This window comes from Haplochromis burtoni, unplaced genomic scaffold (genome assembly GCF_018398535.1).
Source record: "Haplochromis burtoni strain Fernald_Lab_line unplaced genomic scaffold, NCSU_Asbu1 Contig_35, whole genome shotgun sequence".
Lineage (NCBI taxonomy): Eukaryota > Metazoa > Chordata > Actinopteri > Cichliformes > Cichlidae > Haplochromis > Haplochromis burtoni.
Genome location: NW_024582396.1, coordinates 511,447 through 532,727, shown reverse-complemented (window position 1 = coordinate 532,727; position 21,281 = coordinate 511,447). Strand labels below are relative to the sequence as shown.

The following is a 21,281-nucleotide window of genomic DNA, read 5'->3' as shown; positions in this document are numbered from 1 at the left end:
AGGGTGGAACCTGTATCACGAGTCCTGTTACGCAAGCAGGAAGACTGTTTTTTCTATAGCCAGAAGAAACTCTAGCTTTCATCACGCGCAGCAGAGGCCTGTGAGTATAAAGCGGTCTGCAGTGTTTTGTTTTGCAGACAGCAGCTCCGCGTGGATTCTTTGTTATTGGTTATTTATGTGCAACGTCATGAACTTTACTGCAGTAAAATGGCTGTTCTGAGTTTTGGTGCAGGAGGGGTTGGCCTTCGTTGATTATCTGCTGTAATGATAAGTTTCGTTTGTGCCTCGCAGCTTCATTCGCGTCAGTCCCATCATGGCCGCAGTGGACGAGTCTCAGTTTTCTATCATGAGTCTGGAGGATGAGCTGACCTGCAGCATCTGTCTGAGCACCTTTGACTGTCCGGTGACCATCCCCTGCGGACACAACTTCTGCCAGGACTGCCTGCTCGCCAGCTGGGAGGACTCGTACAGCTGCCCTCAGTGTCGAACCGTGTTCGACACCAAACCCGAGCTGAAGAAAAACACGGTCCTCATCGCCGTCGTGGAGACCTTTAAAGTGAGATCGAGCAAGAGCGAAGACAACCTGAATGAAGAGGAGAGCGAAGAGGAGAGAGGCTATGAGAGCGAAGAGGAGAGAGGAGAGGAGAGCGAAGAAGCGAGCGAAGGGGAGAGCGAAGAAGCGAGCGAAGGGGAGAGCGAAGAAGCGAGCGAAGGGGAGAGAGAAGAAGTGAGCGAAGAGGAGAGAGAAGAAGAGAGCGAAGAAGAGAGCGAAGCGGAGAAAGACGATGTCATCCGCTGTGATACCTGCATGGAAGCAGAAGCATCGAAGACCTGCCTCACCTGCATGGCGTCTTACTGTGAGGAGCACCTGCGCCCTCACCGGGAAAACCCCGTCTTCCATCTCCACGAGCTGAGCGAGCCCGTCGGAGACCTGTCGGAGCGCATCTGCTCCGACCACCACAAGCTGATGGAGTTCTTCTGCAGCCAGCATGACCGTCTGATTTGCAGCTTCTGCCTCCAGCATATCCACAAAGGATGCTCCTTCTTAACTCCGGAGGAGCAGAGGAACCTGAAGGAGGTGTGTTTGCATTCACATTGACGATTGTACTGTATTAAACACTGACTTATGTACAGAGTTAACTGTTTCTCCTTAATTCATACATGTTTTAATTTATTTAATTTGTAATATTATAAATCAATATGTTGGTGTGTATATCTTTAAACAAAGATGACAATCAGCTGACTTCCTGGAGAGGAAACATTCCATCTGTATAAAAAAGATGGAAGTGGGTTCATACCTGAAAAGGGACCCTTGTGTACAACTGTTTGTAAATGACAGCCAAGTTCAAGTCTTCTTGCTTTAACAAGTTTTTCTTAGTGTTGTATGCCAGGCATTGAGCTGTGTCTGCTTTGATCTCAGGCTGTATATTTAACACCACTGCTTTAGGCTGATGGATCAGGTTGTATTACACTTCTTTTTCCACAATATCTGATTCAATGACTTTGGCCCACACATCTCTAGTCAAGGCAACACTAGAAACAGATAAGAATGACCTCATTATAAATAAAGTTTAACAATATAAAACATTTCCACATGTAAGATGTAGTGGAAAAATGAAATAATGGAATAATGCAGATGGTGGACATGCAGTCAAAGCATTACTTGCAAAGTTCTGCAGGCCCTCTGAGCAGTGTCTGTATGGAATTTGTGGACTTAAGCTGTTCTGTGTCTGTTCTTATAGTCTGACCTCAGAGACAAGTTGGGTTTGCTGAATGAGAAAATGGAGAAGACTGAAAATGTTGTGTTTCAAATGAACAACATGCAGAGTATGCTGAAGGTAATTTCCACATGTCATGCAGAGACAAAGTAAATGTGCTGGCAGTAACTATGAAAAACTCACTGTTGTCATATCTTATCTTATTGTTACTGTTCCAGGATGGAGCAAACAAAAGAAAGACGGCACTCGCAGCTGTCTATCAGCAGATGAGGGACATCTTGGCTCAAGATGAACGCGAGGCCCAAACTGAGGTGGACCGTGAGCTGGAGCTCGGTCAGATGAAACTTCGGGATCTCACAAAGAAGTTCGACGAAAACTATAATAGGATGGGAAAAGCCAGAGAAGATATCAACAGGCTGCTGAGTCAATCCCAAACCTCGGCTTTTCTACAGGTGAGACGAACACCCGTGGAAAACTTAAACTAAAGAATAAGATAGAATGGGCGTGGTTAAGTTAAATAATTAGGAAGTTTAAATAAAAACCTTTCTTTTGCCCCCCACAGTCTTCAGTTGTGTTGCCCAAAGTTGTAAAGTTTGAGCCTCACGTGCCTCGAATCAATCTGGACTCCAAGAAGGTGATAGCGACGCAGAGCTTTGCGGCAGCCCTGAGGGAGACTCTGATGGCGATGCTTAAACAGCCAGTTGAGGCCAGATTACCATTCTTTAAAGCAGGTCTGTGTGCAGGCACGCATTAGCAGAAAATGTAAATTTAGATTAATATTCTAAAAGATTAACGAAGCCAATCGTTTTCACGTTCTGATGCAGATCTTAACACTGGTGCATTTGGGGATTCTGGTGAGTTTCTGTCTTGTGGAAAAAACTGTTGAGGATTTTCTGTTAAATGCTCATGAATTTATTCTTCTTCAGTGGTGACTGTTTCTTGGGAAGTATTTTGGGAAGCACTCTTTAAATGTAAGCTTTGTTTTTAACAGGTGAAACAGCAGCTCCTGTCTCCAGACCAGAAAGTGCTGGAGGTAGTGAATCCCAGCCAAATTCTGGTAAGTTTATATCAGCGAGGAGTTATTATAGGATAATATTTGAATACAGTAACATGTGAACTGAAAGAGTATCTGAAAACATCTGCCAGTTTGACTATCTCCTAGTGTGATACAGGTATTCAGTGTAACTATAATTTTAAAGATGATCTCATGTTAATAATACACGTACGATAATGTGGTCTTGTTGTACAGCTATAATTACTGACTACACCTCCCTGCACTTGTTATTTGAGTGTATTTGCAAGAGAAGGCACACTGTGTAAAAAAATGTATATTACATTCTTATTTAAAATACTGCAAATCATATTGTAATATCGTTAATTTCCTTCCTCAAGCACATACGTGAAAACTATTTAAAACATTACAAGCACTTTGTGACACGTGATTCTTTACAGTGTGATAAAGATGTTCAGAGTGCGTTCTCATTTCACTGTTTCATTACTCAGCAGCGCCTCAGCAGAGAAGCAACCCCTCGTTCCAAAGTCCACTGAGCAGTCCACCCATCCAGCCGTACTACCAGCCGGTTCCTATCCCCGTTTTTATTAGACCACAGCAAAGATGGAATCCACCCCATTATCCACAGGCCCAACCTCGATTGCAACATTTTGGGCAACCTCGATTTTATGCCCAACAAAACACAAGTAAGATACAACCTAAAATCTCTCTCTTACACACACACGTCTGTAATGACAAAAATCATACATGTCTGTGTAAACAGCTTAGTCTCCAATCACCACAAACGGGACAATGTGTTAATTAATTGGTGCCCTAACAGCTAATTAAAAAATCAATGACACATAATACCTACCCTTTGCAAGCCAGCTTATAAATGATGAAAGACAGAAGCCCCATTTTTTTAATAAACAGTATAAGATTTATCCAGGATATGACTTGTTACACACATTGAAGGAACACCTTTGTTTTATTTCAGCCTGATATGAAATCACATCTATTAAAACTCAGTGTGCTTAAGGCAAACTCGATCAATCTGATAGTGCATTTAGTGTTTTAACAACTTACCACTGGGCATCTCTCTGTTCTGAAAGACAACCATGATCGCGCAGTCAGTTAAACATGTGAAGAAGGTGTGTGAAGACCTAGACAGGGATTGGTTCTAAAATTACCTTACTTCATCGCCCATACTCACGCAGAAGCTTACGGACATTTGTAGATGTCCTTCATGGTTTGGCAGTAATAGAATGCAGCTAGGCACTTTTACAAGCTATTAGGCAAGAAGCACTTTGAGGCCGAGTCCTCCCATAACCAGTAAACCCATCATAAATTATTTAAACTTTCAAAGTATAAAAGACACATGTCAAAACGAGCCTTGTGCCAAAGTGTTGTCTTCATTCCTGGCAGTCATTATTAAGATTGAGGTCATAAACTGATCGACCGTAACGTTAAAGCCACCTGTCCAGTATTGTGTAGATCCTCATTGTGGTGCAAAAGCAGCTCTGACACATTTGTGTTTGCCGTGGCGTCTGGAAAGATTCTTGTTCTTGCAGATGCTCAGCTGGATTTTGGTCTGTGGAGTTTGGAGTTTAAGTCGATGGGCTGAACTTTATTATGTTCTTCAATCTGCTCCTAAGCAGTTTTAAAGGTGTGGCAAATCTTCCTGGTGGGGGAGACCACTGCTGATGGGGAGTGCTGTTGCCATGATGAGGAGTGCTTACTCTGAAATGTTTAGGTTGGTTGGCGCATGTCAAAGTAATATCCAAATGAATGTTTGGACCCAAAGTTTAAGAACACTCAATTGATTAACTGCAATAAAAAGCACACCATTGATAACAGTGATAAGTCCTCATAAAAAAAAAGAGGAATTATGGATTTGATCAACTGGTCCCTGAATGAAATTGACACCCTCTTCTCAACGAGAAGCCTGAGCTCGGGTGAGCCTGAGTGTCCTGGAGGGACTTTCCCTGCTGGATACACGATGGACGGGTGGCATAACTGGAGGGTCGTGTGCCTGGCGGGACTGTCGATCGAGGACATTGAAGTTATCTACCTTTTCGGAACCATGATAACAGGGTTTTTGCTGATCGGAGCTGGCTTGGCCCTGGCTTATCGAAGATTAAAGAAAGCGGAATCGGCTGTTCAAACAAGGCTGCCCGCTGTGATTGAAATGATGGGATGAGTCATGCGTTCTTAAAATGGGCTCATTGAGCGCAGCACGGATAAGATCTTGGAGAAGCTTGAGGCTGCCGTGAACACTCAGAATAAGACCTCTGAGCGAAAATTGGATTACATCCTTGAGAAGCTCACAGCGGTCGTGAGTTCTCAGAATCTGCTCTTTGAGCGCAAGAATGACAACATCATGGAGAAGCTCACGGCTCTCCAACGGGAGATTGAGAGACCAGTGTCGGACTGTTAGAACAGCTTTGAAATTCCAATGAGTTGTTTGCACGAAAGTAAAAACCACCATCATTTCATGCGGCTACCACTTCAACGCCAGCTGTGGTCTCAAGGCTGGAGCTGAACAAAAACACCCTGATAACAGACTGTTCTTCCTATCCTACGCAAGGCCACCGGGGTTGGCTGGAAGACTGTTTACTTAGCCTGGCAGGGCGAAGGACACTGTCTCAGCTGAACTCTGGACACACACACACACACATACATACATATGCAGATATCCTTCCCCGGATCCAACGCCTCCTGCAGTGCTTACCTCCCTGTCGATGGAGACAGCGGCTCAGCCGGAGGCGCGAGGAATTGCAGCGTCTGCGACCACTGTGTACATTACAGTTCAGTGTGCCGTGCGTGTCTGCAGCAGTCCTCAACAGCGAAGTTAACAGCAGCAGTAACCAAAGTTCTGGAACCTTTCCAATAAAAACAGCTTCTCATTGAGCAGATGTTGTATGTTGGGTTTGTAAATGTGCCTTTAAAAGCAACTTCACAAATCAAACATTTATAGTAATTCTAGCATTCACACTGTTCATTTTAAACCTGACAAAATGTAATTCAGTATGCCTGTGTACAGTTCAGATTAGTGGACGCGTTGCACATCTCCTGTGTTAACGACAACTGACTAACTGTGGAAGACGTTTTGCATATTTTCCTTTAGATCAAGACAGAAAGCCGCACAGTGCTCCTGGAGGAGGTAAACCAGCCGGGAAAGGATCTGATTTCACTAAGAAAGATAAACCAAAAGGCCATCCTCCTTCTGAGAAATCAAGTATGAAGCACTCACATCCTCATGTGTTATAAAAATGTCAGACTGCCAGTCAAATGATCAATAACAACACTATTCCACTGATTAAATAAACAGTACACATAACAAGAAGCCCTCTGAGTGCAAACCTCACTCTCTGGGCGGTGTTTACTTTTGAGGGATTTTGTACTTAAGAACTATATAGGAGGAGGTAATGGCTAATATGTATTCATTTGTAAATAACTGGCCATGTAAAACTTGGGCTTATATAATTGTATACCGCAGCATAAATCATCAGCTCATTCTGTTTCTCTTGACAGTATTTTTTTTCCAGTATTTCTTTTTAAATTAAAGCACATTTTGCAGTCAACTTGAAAGGAAGGCAGATGTGAAATGTAGAAGTGAGGTGAGAGGTCAAATGTGACAAACTGTGTGCAAACTATATTGTGATATTTAAAACAAAAATGCTTCCAGAAAAGGTTCCAGCTTGTTGATCTGACCATGGGTTTCTCTACTTTTTGATATTTAATAAATTTAAATCAGATTAGTTTAGCAAGTGTCGCTCATCCTACATTAAAGACAAATTACTAACTACTGTGTTTTCCTTCAGATCCAGACAGGAGGCCGCACAGCGCTGCTGGAGGGCATAAGTCTTCAGGATCTGGGAAAGGATCTGATTTCACCAAGAAAGATAAACCCAAAGGCCATGCTTCTTCTGAGAAATCAAGTATGAATCAAATCCTCACGTGTTATAAAAAATGTCAGCCTGCCAATCAGATGATGAATAACAACACGATTCCACTGATTAAATAAACAGGACACATACAACAAGAAGCTCTCTGGGTGCAAACCTCACTCTGTGCGCGGTGTATAGTTTGAAGGGATTATTGTATTTTGTACATAAAAACTGTGTAGGAGTGTTATTTGTTTGTTGATTTGTTTAGCAAGTGGTGCGCATCCTACATTAAAGACAACTGACTAACTACTGTGTTTTACTTCAGATCCAGACAGGAGGCCGCACAGCGCTGCTGGAGGGCATAAGTCTTCAGGATCCGGGAAAGGATCTGATTTCACCAAGAAAGATAAACCCAAAGGCCATGCTTCTTCAGGAACAAAACACTCACGTCCTCATAGAAATCAGAAGTAGAACCAATATTTGATTTTAATCTGAAGCCTGAATGCATTATGAGATTTGTGTATATATCTATCTGTAGCTTGCCATCACCAGTGTGTGAATGGGTGGATGATTGTGTATAGTGTAAAGCGCTTTGGGGTCCTCAGGACCAAGTAAAGCACTATACAAATACAGACCATTTACCATCTATCGGATTCTAATTTAAAATTTATTAACAACATTTAAAGCTCTAGAAAGCCAGTCTCTTTCCTGTATTACATAAGGTAGTTGGCACACAACTCCACTCATACTTAACTAACTTCATCTTTGAATTCACACATCAATAATGTCACGCAGTCTGCATATTTCCAACTGTGCAACTGTCTCACTCCACATGCCACCATGCCACTGCCATTCTTGTTCATAGCCTTGGTACTTTGCAGATTGACTACTGTAATTCACTTCTTTTTGGTCTTACTCCAACATGTCCAGAACTCTGCTGCCCGTATTATCACCAGGACCCCTTCTATTCACCACATCACCCCCGTCCTACAGCGGCTTCATTGGCTCCCGGTCAAATATCGCATCAGTTTTAAAATACTTTTGTATAAATGTGAGGCTGTTCATCATCTCTCCCCTCCATATCTCTCTGATTTGGTTCAGATCACCATTCCATCTCGGTGTCTTAGATCCTCTTCTTCTCTTTCTCTCTCTGTCCCCTCCCCTCATCTTGCCACCATCAGGGCTTTCAGCTGCTCTACTCCTTGACTTTGGAATTCCCTTCCTCCTGACATAAGAAATGTCACTTCCTTTTCGCTTTTTAAGTCTAGACTCAAAACTCACCTGTTCAAAATAGCTTATCCCACGTAACCTTTTCCATTCTGCTATTTTAACCCTGTTTTATGATTTTGTAAATTGTCTGCTTTTATGCTTGCTTTCTAATTTTCTGCTGTGTAGAGTGTCCTTGAGTCTTCTGAAAGGTACTTTCAAATAAAATGTATTAGTATTATTATTAGTAGTAGAATTACAGACCTGCTGAGACCTTATTGGAGCAGTTAGCCTCCGATTTCTGGTCAGGTTCTTTAAACTGCTCCACACCGCTCTTTTAACTCTGTCTTTAAAAGTGCTGTGCAATCATCATCATCATCACCATCATCATTATTATTATTATTACAGCTTTGTTTAGTCTTGGATGATGTGTGATTAACACTTGATCTTGGCCTTGGTGGAGACCATCAGTTTTGTTTTTCTTAAAGAGTTTGGGATCCTCTCCTTTTACATCAGAACCTTAAAAATGACACCCAATGTTTCCTTTTTAAATAATTTGATGATTAAAAGGATCCAAGATGAATATTACGTGAATAAAGGTCAGCACAAAACACAGTGTAAGTGTTGTAGCTGCTGTTTCAAACTGTCTCTTTATCAGTGTTTGCAAAACTGGTGAATGATTAACGAATTCAAACATCATGTGTCATGTTTGTTAGTGTGTATGTAGCTGCTGTTGTAATCTTTGACCAGAGATCATGGCTGCTGCTTTTCAGATGTCTATATAAAAGTGAATAAAGAGACAAACACAGTTGGTTTATATATGAAAATATTTATGGGAATGTCATCAAATTCAAAAGATCGCTTCATTACATTCATTTCAATCAAAATGAGTTTCTCTCACCTGTAGTAGTAGTAACCCATGAAACCCTCGCTACGATTCTTTTTGTAAACAGCTTTGTTTGACATGATTGTTTGATAAAAGCTTTTTCCCCCCTCAGATGGCGTTTCTGTGTTTAAAGTTTTTCTGTTGTTTTTCTAATGGAGTCATCTTGTAATAAAAATTTGTGATTTTTGTGTTTTCTGCAGATGTCTCTCACTCTTTATAATTCATATAATTTTACCCATGTCAAAAAGAAATAGCTATATTCAAATATGCAATAACGAAGTAATATCAACAGCATTTCTGTACACACAACAGTGAAATGTAACAATTGAATTTCAAATGCAAAAGCTGAGCTCTAGTAATCTAATCCCAGTGATGGACAGCTGCACAGCTTCACTCAATTTGCCTTAGACTCTAAATAAATACTGTTCTGTGTCTTCATAAATAATAAACTATAAGCTATGACTTGGCAGAATTCAAAACAACCATTAATGTCACAGTCATATCTCCCAAACAAGTTCATTAGCCGCGCTAGCATCACAGGGAGTGCAGTTCCTTGAATGACCACTTGAGGCTCTATTCAAACGAGAGTGCCGTGTTCGAGTGTCCAGCTTTGCCGCAGAAGAAAACACGTTCACAGCTTGATAGAAAAAATGCGGAGGGTTTCATAACAGCTGTGCAGCGGGTGAATTTTATTAAGGCTTATAGTTTGCTTTGCTAGCGCTGTAACAGGTGGATGTCAACACAGACGGCTGTAAACAATCGCTGTCTTCTAGACTTTATCTCAGATAATCGGATTAATGCGATGGAAAATGTAGTTACACTGAGCATGTAATCTTTTCACTGCAGTTATCTTACATATAACTTAGCTTGCTGCTACAGTCCATCCAAGAAGGTTGTGCTTCACTTTTTATAACTTAATTATATTTTTTTAAATTTGTAAATAAATAACAATGATAATAATTTTTTAAAAGCATGTCATAATAAGGGCTGTTTTTTGCATGTTGCACTCATATTTAATTAATAATTTGATTCAATTTTATTTATGTAGAACCAAATCCAAATCTAGATAGCAGTCGCTTCAAAACAAAGCACTATAGATTCAACAGTAAAGATCCTAGTCTACAGAGAAAACTGAGTCGACCCCCTATGAGCAAGCACGACAACAGTGGGAAGGAAAAACTCCCTTTTAACAGGAGAAAACCTGCAGCGAGCAGCTAGGTGTATGGGGGGGAAGACAGGACAAAGAACTGCTGTGGAAGAGAGCAAGACAATGATAATAATACTACTAATAATAATTAATGATTAAATGTAACAGTCTTTACACACAGAACTTGGTAATCAAGCTAAACATGTGGCACTTCACCCTCTCATACAAATATGGTGACTTCTGGCTCAAAATAACCAAAAAGTCAAAATGCTAAAATTTAGGTGACATGACAGTACCAACGTCCATATTTTATACGTTTGGTAAGATTGAGCTAAAGTTACAGAAAAGCTGGTGGAATCAGCAGTCTAATTCACGTTTCATAATATTAAATTTTAATGGAAAATATGTGTATCTGATGCAGCCATGACACCCACTGCAGCTGTATTCAGCTCCAAGCAAGGATGTTGGCATGTTGTTCCTGCCATGTTAATTACGCTAACTCTCTATAAACAAAAGTATATATAGAATTAGCATCATGCTAACATTTCTCAGGTTGTGTTTGGAGTTTGAAAACTGTAGCTGAGCCTGAGACAGACACTTAGTTTTACTGTTTTGAGTATCACATCATGATCTGAAGTGCTCTAAATCAACCAAACATTAGGATTCATTGGAGATGACTTTCTCTACAAAACTGTAGTGACTCCTACAAAAAGCAGGGTGTTTTCTCTATAAATATACTAGAAGCATGATGCTAGCGTGGCTAAGGACCTAGTGGCTTTAAAACCCTGTCACATTTAAGCAGAATTCAGTGCAACACAGACAGCTCTGGTAAACATGGATGACAAGGTAAAAGTTCAAGCAGGTGTCCTTGAGCGACAACATTCGCCAAACAAATAGAGGGCGATGAAACCATGCAGTTTGGTTAATTGCCAGGGAGGTGCATATTTTGAAAGCAGTAGGCATCGCGCGGCAAAACTCGTATCCCTGTTCAGCCTTCGGAGCAGCTCCGGGTTCAAAACGAAGCACTAACTAACAGCTACAGACATTCCTGAAATGACTCCTCGCAGCAGACCACCTCAAACAGCAAAACACAGAAACAGAAAAGTCCTCCTGCACAAATTCTGCTGAGTACAGAATAAACAGGAATTAGTATTTCACCTGAACATTACATGGATACGTACATGCGTGTAATGATCCTAATATATATGAAGACCACTCTATTATCCTGTCTACAGAAATACTGTCTTAAGTGGGCCACCTTGTGGTGACTTTTGGGTTAATGGGAGCATAATCTCAACAGCAGCTATTACGACGATCAGCAGTAACATCAAAGGTCAACATCCTGGGCAGTTTAAGGTACTTATCAGTGTAAATGCCAAAAAGTGCAACACAAAATATGTAAACAGGAGCAAAACAGAGGAAAAACAACGGTTCAAAATGAAGGCAAAATGGACCCACTAAACTACGTCTACTTGGCAGTACTTCCCAAACAGGCCTCAGCAACTCTGGCTATTTCCTGTAGCTCATACAGGAATGTCAACCATAGTTTATACAGTTTAACGTATTATAATTTAACAGTTTGGCAAATGGCAGTGCACTTTAACGTAAACACTGATGTCTGCTGATTGATAACACACTGCGGTTTTATCAGAGTCCATGCCCCATCGAGTCCACACATTTCAAAGCCTGTGTGACTAAAAACCTGCCAGCAGTGTGACGATGAGGATCCTCAAAGACGATAACACATTTGACACATGAGCCACTGGGGCCTGCCAGCAAACGCAGGTCTTTCACCTTTTGTGCTTTTTGTGGAATACAAAATTTGTGGGAAATAAAGCATCAACCAGACAGCGCAACCTGCTGTTCTCTCAACAAACACAACGTCATCACCTGCTGTTGATTTAAACATGGCTTTTAGGGGTCGGTTAAACCTGGGCAACCTGTTAGAATGGCTCACCGATACCTGCAGGGCAGCACGGAGAATTCAATTGTAAATACAGAGTAATAAATACAGTATCGTCGTCTATAGATTATCTATGGCACGGAGGATCAGTGCAATTAAAGAGCAATCTGTCCAAGGAGAGACTGCCTGAGCTCTGAGTTAAAAGGGGAGTGTGTAGATAAAAGACCGAAGAAACAATTCACGCCAGCTCAGTAACAAACTAATCTTTCTCCGTCTGTGAGCTCTCTGAAAAGATTCTAAATCAAAACGTTCTAATCATCACGATGTGACTACAAAGACCTCGGAGGAGGAAGACTAATGCAAAGGAGGGAATAATGCAAACTAGGCAGAAATAAGTAACGAGGATAACAAGAGCTTCAGGTCACACGATGTTTGCGGCGGGTCACGCTCGAGCATACGCCGGCCCCGGCGCTCTGGGTGAGTCGTGAGGAGTTGGGCTCTCCGTCTCAGAGGCGCTGGTTTCATCGTCATCATCGTCCGTCTGCTCTGCGCTGTGGTACAGCATAAAAGCCTGGGTCTTATGGGTGATGGTGATGGTGCAGGGGCCCTGCGCCCACGGCTCTCCATCCACCTGCATGGGCATCGTGGAGCTCTTCAGAACCAGCTGGAGATGGAAGAGCAGCGCACAATGAAAAAATGTTAGCTAAATCATACATAGGCCTATAGGTTAGCTTAGCCCAATCATTCACAGTCTAAATAGCGATCAAGTATACATACTGGTACAACAGTGGGTGCTCATGCTAAACACGACCAAATTTTTAAATCTATGTATATAAAAGTGATCACTGTTTCAGGTTTTTTTTTTCTACTATTGGCTCTGTAGATGACCATATATAGCACACAGGCACACAGCTCCAGATGTGAACACAGATGTACAAACCTTCTGTTTAGGAGAGACAGCCAATCAGAAGACAGTTGACTTATAGGGACACATGTATAAGATAAATAAGACTTATTTTGAACTGTGATTAATGCAAAGCTACTCCAGTAGAATCCAATAATACAAATGTGTAGCTCAGAAAAGGTTTACTTTATTACCTTTAATAATAACAACTCAACATCAGACTAAAATCAGTAACTTTCATCTTTGTTCTTTTTTTTTGTGGGTTTTTTTTCCTTTAACAACTTTATTTCAGATCAGATTGGGAACAGTCCAGTTTAAAGCTTTCCTCGACATTAACAGCCTGTTTTTAATCAGTATTATGTATTCTCTTATTTTTATTTTTTTTTTGGAAGGTATGTGTAAGTGCCACCCTAAAGTACCTTCAGAGCCCACCAGGGGGCTTCAGAGCAAGCTCAGGCAAACACTGGATTTGGCCATTAATAGCAGTATTTTAAGCTTTATTTCTAATTCTTCTGATTGAAGCCTGTGAGAGCAAACAAAACAAAAAATGTTACTGATATAGATTATTTTTCTTCTCATCTATAACTCTGTTCCTCCATTACCTACACCCTCAGTTAGCAGCGATGCTTTTAAAATGTATTTAGTTAAATATGTGAGATATTCAAATACCAGTAAAATGAGTTTGTTGTTGTGGGTACGCTCTGGCAGCAAAGGCAAATCCACACGCAGGTGTGTGCATTTATAGTTTTTACAAAATGATGTTTGAAAGTAGCTGCTGTAATCTTAAGGCTTTACACAGCAGGCGTGTAAAATCTGTGCAGTGCTGGAGCCATTTATTCTTTTTTTCCTTTTTTTTTGTTCTTGGTTTACTTTTTTATCTTGGGTTATTTACAAGGTTTATTTTTAGGTTAATAATTGCTTAATTTTTTGTTTTGTATATTTGTAAGTTAGACAGGAAGAACTGTAAGGCCATTTTCTGTAAGTAAAAGGACTAGTATAGGACCAGCATGCACTGGGGTGGGCCTGTGGTTTTTTCCAGAGCTGGAGAAGCAGCAGGAATAAAAATGGATCTTTGTTTGTTGCTTGCCAAACTGGATAAATAAACCGTAAAACACAACTTTCAAGTTTTGGACATTGGACTTTTTTTTGCCTGCGTACAAAATATCACCACAGTTACAATATTTATGTAGTTAAATATGTGAAGTATTCAAATACCAGTAAAATGAGTTTGTTGTTGTGGGTACGCTCTGGCAGCAAAGGCAAATCCACACGCAGGTGTGTGCATTTATAGTTTTTACAAAATGATGTTTGAAAGTAGCTGCTGTAATCTTAAGGCTTTACACACCAGGTGTGTAAAATCTGTGCAGATATTGCACAAAATAAAATTATTCTCAACTCACTCCCTGATATCATGAAATATGTTCAAAAGCATGCATCAGGATATCTATTCTGCAAAAACGCATCGCTTTTTCACTACATGCTTGGTGTGTGAAGGCCTTAATTAACAGTGAATTTTTTAATGAACGCTCTTTATGTCACAATGTAAAAGGAGAATGAATGAAGGTGAAATCAATCGAGGGTAAATGGACACATGCAGGAGCTCAGTAACAAAAGCCTAATCAGATTAGTCACAATTAGATTGGACTGAGGCGAATGGCAGTGAAAAGTAATTACTGTCGTTCTGCGTGGCCAGTAAATGAGGTAAACAGGAAGCCTTACTCTGACAGTGTGAGCCTGTCCCAGCCGTACAGGGTTGGCCAGCTTGACCTGGATCTGCGCACAGTGGAAGGAGCCAAACACACCCACCACCTCCAACAGGCCATCATCCAGCCTGCAGAGACAGGAAATAGCATGCTTACTTTCCATAGTAACCTGAAGCAGTCGGTGCCAGATGGACCGTTTATATTTTCCTGACCAATATGCTCTTAAATGACCTACCGGGTAGGGGGGCACGGTTCATCTCCCATACCCTCCCACAGCCTGCAGCCTCCGCCCCAGTAGCCGATGTTACAGACTATGATGCCCTCCAAACTGGGAAGCTTCACCCTTTCCCCATCCAGTTCCAGCTGTGGCAGGAACACATGCAAACACACATAAATGTTTCACAAATCTTTATGTGTTATAAAAACATTTTTTAATAAGGATCTCTCTTACAATGTCTTATATTAAACAGCTGTAGCTACGATACACACTGATCGAGACATTTGTCAGTAAAACCACCTCAAAATGGGCAAATTTGTCTGAAAACGTTGATCAAAACATAGAAAACATCAACCAGGTAAGAAAAATGAGACAGTGCAGACTATAAAATATCTAATTTGTTTTTACACATTAAATAAATAAATAAATTAGCTTAGCATTATTACTGGCAGCACTGGAAACAAGGCTCTTACTAAAGTTAAAATAAACATCTTTACACCTGCAAAGCTGAGTAATTAACACTTCTTGATTCCGAAATGTTGAAACCTATAATTGAAAAGCTGTCAGGTTGTTTTTTTTAACCTTTGCATTTTCATTAAAGTGTAATCAAGACAAGTGTGAATTTTTATTAAAGCTTGGCTACATAACAGCACCAAAAACATCTAAACACCCATTCAGCAAACTGTACAGGATCTGATAAAGAACTGGATTCCTGCACAGCGTCTTTGGGCTCTGTGACAGGAGACTCTGACTAATCGCAAGTGAGCAGAGGACAGAAGGATTCAAATCCTGTGTGAAGATAATTATTTCTAAAGTAAATTCACATGTTTGTATTTTGGAACTTTCTTTTCATGTCTCATCAGAAGCTTTTGGACCGACTTGGCAACACTGGGACCAGTCGGCTTATATACAGACGCTGTTTTAATTTTAATTTGGATATCTGCCGATACCGATATGAATCCGATATCGTGTTTTTTAATCAATAAAACTGTTTTTTTAATATATTGCTGCATTTTGTATAAGATCATACTCAAGTTTAAATAAACAACAACACTAAAACTATTCTGTTATACCTGTATGTAAAAAATACACTGCACCCAAAATATTTCATAGTTCAGCAAAACTGATCAATCTAATAAACTTAAACCTGCTCCATCCTCCCTATTCTGGTATTTTAAAGAGTCCTTAGCAGAAATATTAAGCAACCCAACTAATAGGGTTGCAAACTCCCAGCAAAAATAAATAAATAAGGAACCACCCCCCAACCCTCCACCTCATGATGCTTAATCGTCATAATCAACTTTAATTTGATGCAGTGTGGGGGAAAAAAATACACAGAAATAAATTATTTTTCAAGAATAATTAAATAGATTCAACATCTTTCTTCTACAGAATTGCAGACTGCACAGATGGTTCCTTCCCAAAGGAAAAAGTAGTAAAGCTTACTAGGGTATATTAGACTTAACAGTTACTATATACAGTAATGGACTTCTATATATTTTACATAAGATTAAAACTTTGGGTGTCAGATAATTATTTATTAAAAGCTAGACATTTTAAATGAGAATAAGAAAGAAAAGTATGTCTTTGTGCCCCCTTCTCCCTGTTCATGCCCTATCGGCCCCCCTGGCTAAACTTTGCTAGATCCGCCCCTGCACAGTTACCAGCGTCAGCTATGTAGAAAAAGATCCTGGTGTAGAAAGTAATATTAAATAAATTCTAACAACAGCTTATCAAGCTTAAACGTGCTGCTGTTGTTCAGCCGCTGGTTTCCTCTTTCTGGTGCAAAGTGGGCCAAAAACAAAGAAGAGAGACGATCAGCTGATCATTGATCAGTTTCACGATTGAAGTAGCAGCAGGACAGGCTGTCGCTCCATATATCGGTTGTTAAGCTTAACACGGGAATGCTTTACAAACATTCAGAGATGAACTTACACACTTGCGTTACTTCTTTCTGGGATAACGTCATTGGAGATGAAATGCTGGTTTGGTAGCGAGGCTACAAATACACACAGCCGCTCTATCACGTGAGCATACTGCTCCGACATGCTACGGTTATGAGTCGAGTTACACCATGTCGCAAGTTTTGTGAGGTGCTTTTTTGATATTTAATGGATCGGATTACATTTTTTTATTTCTCTCCGATATTTACGTCAGTATCGGACCGATACGTAATATCGGATCGGTCCATCTCTAGATGAGACGCTGGTTTCTCTGCCCCCTGCTGAAGTCACAGGACAACCAATTCACATTTATAGAGAAAGCTTGATATGGCAGTGACTTACAGTGACTCTGATTCTCTTTATGAGCTTAAAACAAAATTTGCACAATGCTTCATCACGTGCACAAGTCCACCGTACCTCGATCCTCTTATCCAGATCTTTACATTCCTGCACTAAACAATCTCTGGTGCCATACAGGAAGTACACAGCCTGTGGGAAGAGGAAAGTACTCATTACTACAAAATGAAGCTGCATCTTTATGTCTCTACAAAAAAACAACAAAAATAACAAAAACAGTTAAAGGATTAAGAGGTTTTTGCATTCATATTTAAACCCTGAGCCTGCTTTGTTTATTCAAATTACGGACCTTGTTGATGATGCGGCTGGAGAAGAAGGAGGGCGTTTTCTCACGGTGTGCATGGAAACTGAGCGCCATCAGAGCGTCGGGCCCCACAGAGAAGTAGTTGTTCATGGACAGAACCTGAGGAGGAAATCCAGCGTCTGCTTTATAGTACAGCTGAGTGCTTCCGCGGGTCAGGCATTAACATGTCACGAAAGACATCGGTGTTCATCAATCAGCACAGAGAGAAAAAACTCACCTTTGGTTTACGAAAGTAGACGCCTTTTGATGCTACCTGGACTTTCCATCTGAAAATAATCATGAAGGTGTTTAGCGGAATGAAATCAAACACAAACGGGTCAAAACTTTGGATTTCAGGAATCAAAGTTTTATTTCTATTTGGACTATTTACATTTCCTCACGTCTCGGTACTCATGCTGACTGTAATAACATTACACAGCTCTAAATTTTTAAGCGTAAATGATAAAACATAAATGTCCTTTTCATTTGTAAATCACATGCTTTTGAAAGTGCAGCTTGTGACATCAGATCACAAGTGGAAAACATTAAATGCAATGTAAACAACCATGAGGACACAATGTGACCCAGCCACTCAAACCACTTCTCGAGGTCAAGTGAGACGCATTTGACCACATCTGATTTGCAGTGTAAATGACTACAAGCCCACACCACTGACTGAACATGAGCTACAGCCACCTGATGACGACCCTACAGAAGGCCCCAAGCTGAAACATGTTACCCAGTAAAGTTTTTTCATATTCAGCAACTGTTGCTGGAGTTCTGACCTTTTCGTACTTTACCCTCTCACCCAAGTACCTCTGGAAGGAGGCTAAATTGTGCCAGAAACCGAGGTTTAAGTTTTCTACGAGAATAACAAACGCTGTACCCCTTGATTTATGACCTTAGTAAATACTTTCCTGATGAGTTCATGGTTATGGTTAAAGGTATGGATCCTATTCAACTCAAAAAGGACAATAAAGTGGGTACATCTTAGGAGTTAGCTAGTGGATGATCATGATGTTGAGGATCGACAGTGGTCAAAGTGACTCACCAATTAATTTCCTAATATAGAAAGAAAATGTAAACACTAGCAGTCAACTAGAAGACACATCTGACCGCTTTTGTATAGATATAGTCGCCAAAGACACAGGACACAGGGTGTTTTAATTCCCCAAATACCTAAGAGACTACAGTTTTAAAAAGACTGGTGAACCTGATCAGTCTGTTCAGGCATTTCTGACTGATCCTGAGGAGTACCTGCCATCAGTATCAACACCGCTCACCTGTCCATTTTCACCACTTCAGCATCAAGGATGTTACGGAGAACCTGCTCCACGGGGATCTCTCCAGCATAGCCAGCTCCCCAGCCTAAAGTGTTAGAGAGGTCATTTCCTGTCCCCAGAGGCAGGATGGTCACCCTGGGGATGAACTGGTCCTGGCCCTGACAAAAGAAAGTAGAAAAGTGTCAAAGCGAAGAAGTAATGCGTAAAAGAAAGATCGCTCTTTTTTCTTGAGCGCAGAGACGTCTCACCTTTAGCTTCATAGCATCGATGGCATCGAGCACCCATCCCACTGTGCCATCACCTCCACACACCAGCACCTGGACACTGCCGGGGGGGAGGAGGGTGCACAGCTGGAGGGCTTTGGAAGGAGTCAGCTGAGATAAGTCAAACACCTGGAGGTGAAGCAGAAAACAAGATTAGTTCCAGGATCTGAAAAAGAGCAATGACAAAGTTTGCTCTCACTGAGACAAAAGATGCAGGCGAGCTGCAAGCTGACCTGCACCGGGTTGAGGAGGGTGCGAAACTCCCCCAGCAGCACCTCCCCCATGTTGTTCCCGCTACGCGTGTTAGCCAAGACCAACACTGGAGTCCAGCCGCTGCCACAGGAAGAGCCGAGCTACAAGATACAAGCAGAAAACGCATTTTTAAAACATCTCCGGAGCACCCGACGTAGGAGCACTATGACGAGGCCAGTCGTGACTTCAACACCTTGCTGTACTCGTCGGGGTGCCTGCGGCGCAGCTTGTTGACACGGTAGAGGTAGTGAGGGGGGATGATGAGGTTGTGGAACTCGCCCAAGTCGCACACGTCTCCATCCGTCAAGCTCTCCATGCAGTCATCGTGCACTGTGGTCTGGCACCACACACACCTGAAGGAGGAGCAGGGGGAGCGAAACTATAAGAAAGGTGATGAAGCACATAAAAAGAAATACTGCCAATGAAAGGAAGACCCTGAACTGCTCACAAAGCGGGGCATGAGTGTCATGCTGAGGTGGGGTCTTTTAAGATTGAAATTTGTTATGTTGAACAGCAGCAGGAGCCCATTAGAGGTGGTTCCGTTATTACATGTAAACCCTAAAGTCATGTTGAGTCGTGAGAAAACCCAGATTTAAAATTCTAAAGAAGAATATATCGATGTGATTAAAAACCAATCTACAAATATAAAAAAGACTAAATAACCACAGTAAAGAGTGAGGTCTTTTATCATCCAGCTCTAACTCAGGAAACTTGATCATTTTTCTTTTAACTCGTGGGTGTAAAAAGAGGCTTTTGGTTGCAGAAACACGGCTGCACATCTGTTGCATCCCTTCAGCGGTTCTCGTCCAGCTACGCTACCTGAAGTCGCAGAGCTTCGGCTGGGTCCCACACTGCTGCTTGCATACAGCACAGTAACTGGCCAGAGGCACATTTCCGCGGACCCAGCGATGCTCCATGGCTCCTTCGGGGCTGGAGGGGGCCATGATCTCCTTGCAGGACAGGCTGCGGTCGGCCCGGCGCAGGCACTGCTCGTCGGCGCACACGCCGCAGCAGTCGCAGAAAGCGCCTTGCAGGATGTGCTGGGAGCACACGCAGCAGTAGGTGGGCTTGTTGAACAGGTCGGTGTAGTGCCAGCCGTGCTTGCTCTTGCGAAAGAAATCCTTCATGTGCGATTTCCTCTTGGAGCGTTGTGCGCTGCACCACAGCGTGATGATGACCGGAACCACGACGGCCACGGAGGTCCAGAACAGTAGAGTCCACTCCTCCCGGGAGCCGCAGTCGTCCTGCGCCTCGTCCCCTTCTCCGCACATCGCTGCGGGACCGTGGCGAGACGCTAACGAGCGGAAATCAGTAGAAGGCAGATAAACGGCACCTAAAGGAGACCGGACACGCTCCACAGCTCCACGCGACGCTCATGATCACAAACACTAGCCGGAAGCTGGTTCTGAATCCAGCTAAAATATATTTTCTTGTATAGGAAGGTGTAAACAAGAGGACAGAGATATGACGTTAAAACCACGAGCCACCTCCTGATAGAGCATCAGCAGAGAGTTTTCACATGACAAGATGATCAACCCACGGAGGAAAAAAACGTCATGACTTACATACTGCTGGGTAATTTCAGTAATAATGATTCAGCAAACTAAACGCTTATAATAGATGGCACGAAGCACAATGTAGGCCTACAATATTTGTAAAATGTTTAAAGTTTTATATTATAGAAGTATTTATCATATTTAAGGAAGCAGGGTGGTTTTCGTGGTTAGCACTGTTGCAAGAAGGTCCTGGGTTTGAATCCAGCATCTCTGTGTGGAGTTCTCCCCGTGTCTGTGTGGGTTCTCTCCGGCTTCCTTCCACAGTCCAAAGACATGCAGTTAGTGGGGTTAGGTTCACTGGTGGTTCTAAAATTGGTCGTAGGTGTGAAGGTGAGTGTTAGTGGTCGTCGGTGTTTGCCCTGTGAGGCTGATGACCTGTTCACTCAGTAAATGTATTGTGTTTCATTTCACCACTGGCCATCCTCCTCATGCTCTTGGTCAGCTGTGTTTGGCATTATAAGGTTAACAGTACTTTAAGAGGAACTGGGATCCCTGAGGGGTGAGACTATTTTCCGTTTCCGTTGGAATGTGAGCGAACACGGAAGTAACTGAAAGTCGACATCTCACAATTCAAATTTCATCTCTGATTCTGCTGCCCCGGCTTGCTAGCAGCTGGTTATCAGCACGCATGCGCCTTGCGAGCGCAGAGCGCATTAGATAATCGCGTCGAGAGAACAGAAAGCTCTCTGGGTCCCGGGAATTAATCAGAGCAGTGACATTATGAGGCCGTAATAAGTCCACGTGGTTATTAGGACACGTGCATTAAGTTAAACGTGCAA

The 21,281-nt window shown here is 41.9% G+C and overlaps 2 protein-coding genes across 4 annotated transcripts; one reads left to right on the top strand and one right to left on the bottom strand.

Annotated features, from left to right (window-relative positions):
* Nucleotides 1-8,881, top strand: LOC102306157 (E3 ubiquitin/ISG15 ligase TRIM25). 3 transcript variants are annotated; one of them, XM_014332619.2, is made up of 11 exons: nt 1-100; nt 292-1,078; nt 1,743-1,838; nt 1,937-2,170; nt 2,281-2,449; nt 2,543-2,572; nt 2,710-2,775; nt 3,225-3,416; nt 5,837-5,947; nt 6,534-6,650; nt 6,925-8,881. In XM_014332619.2, the coding sequence occupies exons 2-11, from the start codon at nt 314-316 to the stop codon at nt 7,068-7,070; spliced, it is 1,926 nt and encodes a 641-aa protein (XP_014188105.1). In that variant the 5' UTR covers nt 1-100; nt 292-313; the 3' UTR covers nt 7,071-8,881. The 3 variants fall into 3 exon arrangements, with proteins under 3 accessions (XP_014188105.1, XP_005919372.1, XP_014188104.1); XM_005919310.3 differs by having other exon boundaries at nt 3,222-3,416; XM_014332618.2 differs by lacking the exon at nt 1-100 and having other exon boundaries at nt 107-1,078; nt 3,222-3,416.
* A 7-nt stretch (nt 8,882-8,888) lies between these two features.
* dgke (diacylglycerol kinase, epsilon) lies at nt 8,889-20,487 on the bottom strand. Its single transcript, XM_005919177.3, has 11 exons — nt 19,766-20,487; nt 19,140-19,299; nt 18,928-19,047; nt 18,680-18,823; nt 18,432-18,589; nt 17,387-17,435; nt 17,155-17,268; nt 16,926-16,997; nt 14,584-14,711; nt 14,365-14,476; nt 8,889-12,405 (listed from the first exon to the last, which is right to left on the bottom strand). Exons 1-11 carry the CDS (start codon nt 20,215-20,217, stop codon nt 12,184-12,186), a joined length of 1,731 nt encoding a protein of 576 aa, XP_005919239.1. The 5' UTR covers nt 20,218-20,487; the 3' UTR covers nt 8,889-12,183.
* Between the last annotated feature and the right edge of the window lie 794 nt (nt 20,488-21,281).

Coding starts and splice junctions, on each gene's coding strand:
- LOC102306157 (XM_005919310.3), top strand. CDS start 314: ATGGCCGCAGTGGACGAGTCTCAGTTTTCTATCATGAGTCTGGAGGAT. Junction 2,171..2,280: donor AAACCTCGGCTTTTCTACAG/GTGAGACGAACA, acceptor TGCCCCCCACAG/TCTTCAGTTGTGTTGCCCAA. Junction 6,651..6,924: donor TGCTTCTTCTGAGAAATCAA/GTATGAATCAAA, acceptor GTTTTACTTCAG/ATCCAGACAGGAGGCCGCAC.
- dgke (XM_005919177.3), bottom strand. CDS start 20,217: ATGTGCGGAGAAGGGGACGAGGCGCAGGACGACTGCGGCTCCCGGGAG. Junction 18,824..18,927: donor CCCTCCTCAACCCGGTGCAG/GTCAGCTTGCAG, acceptor CTTCACCTCCAG/GTGTTTGACTTATCTCAGCT. Junction 17,269..17,386: donor TCTACTTTCGTAAACCAAAG/GTGAGTTTTTTC, acceptor TTTCCTCCTCAG/GTTCTGTCCATGAACAACTA.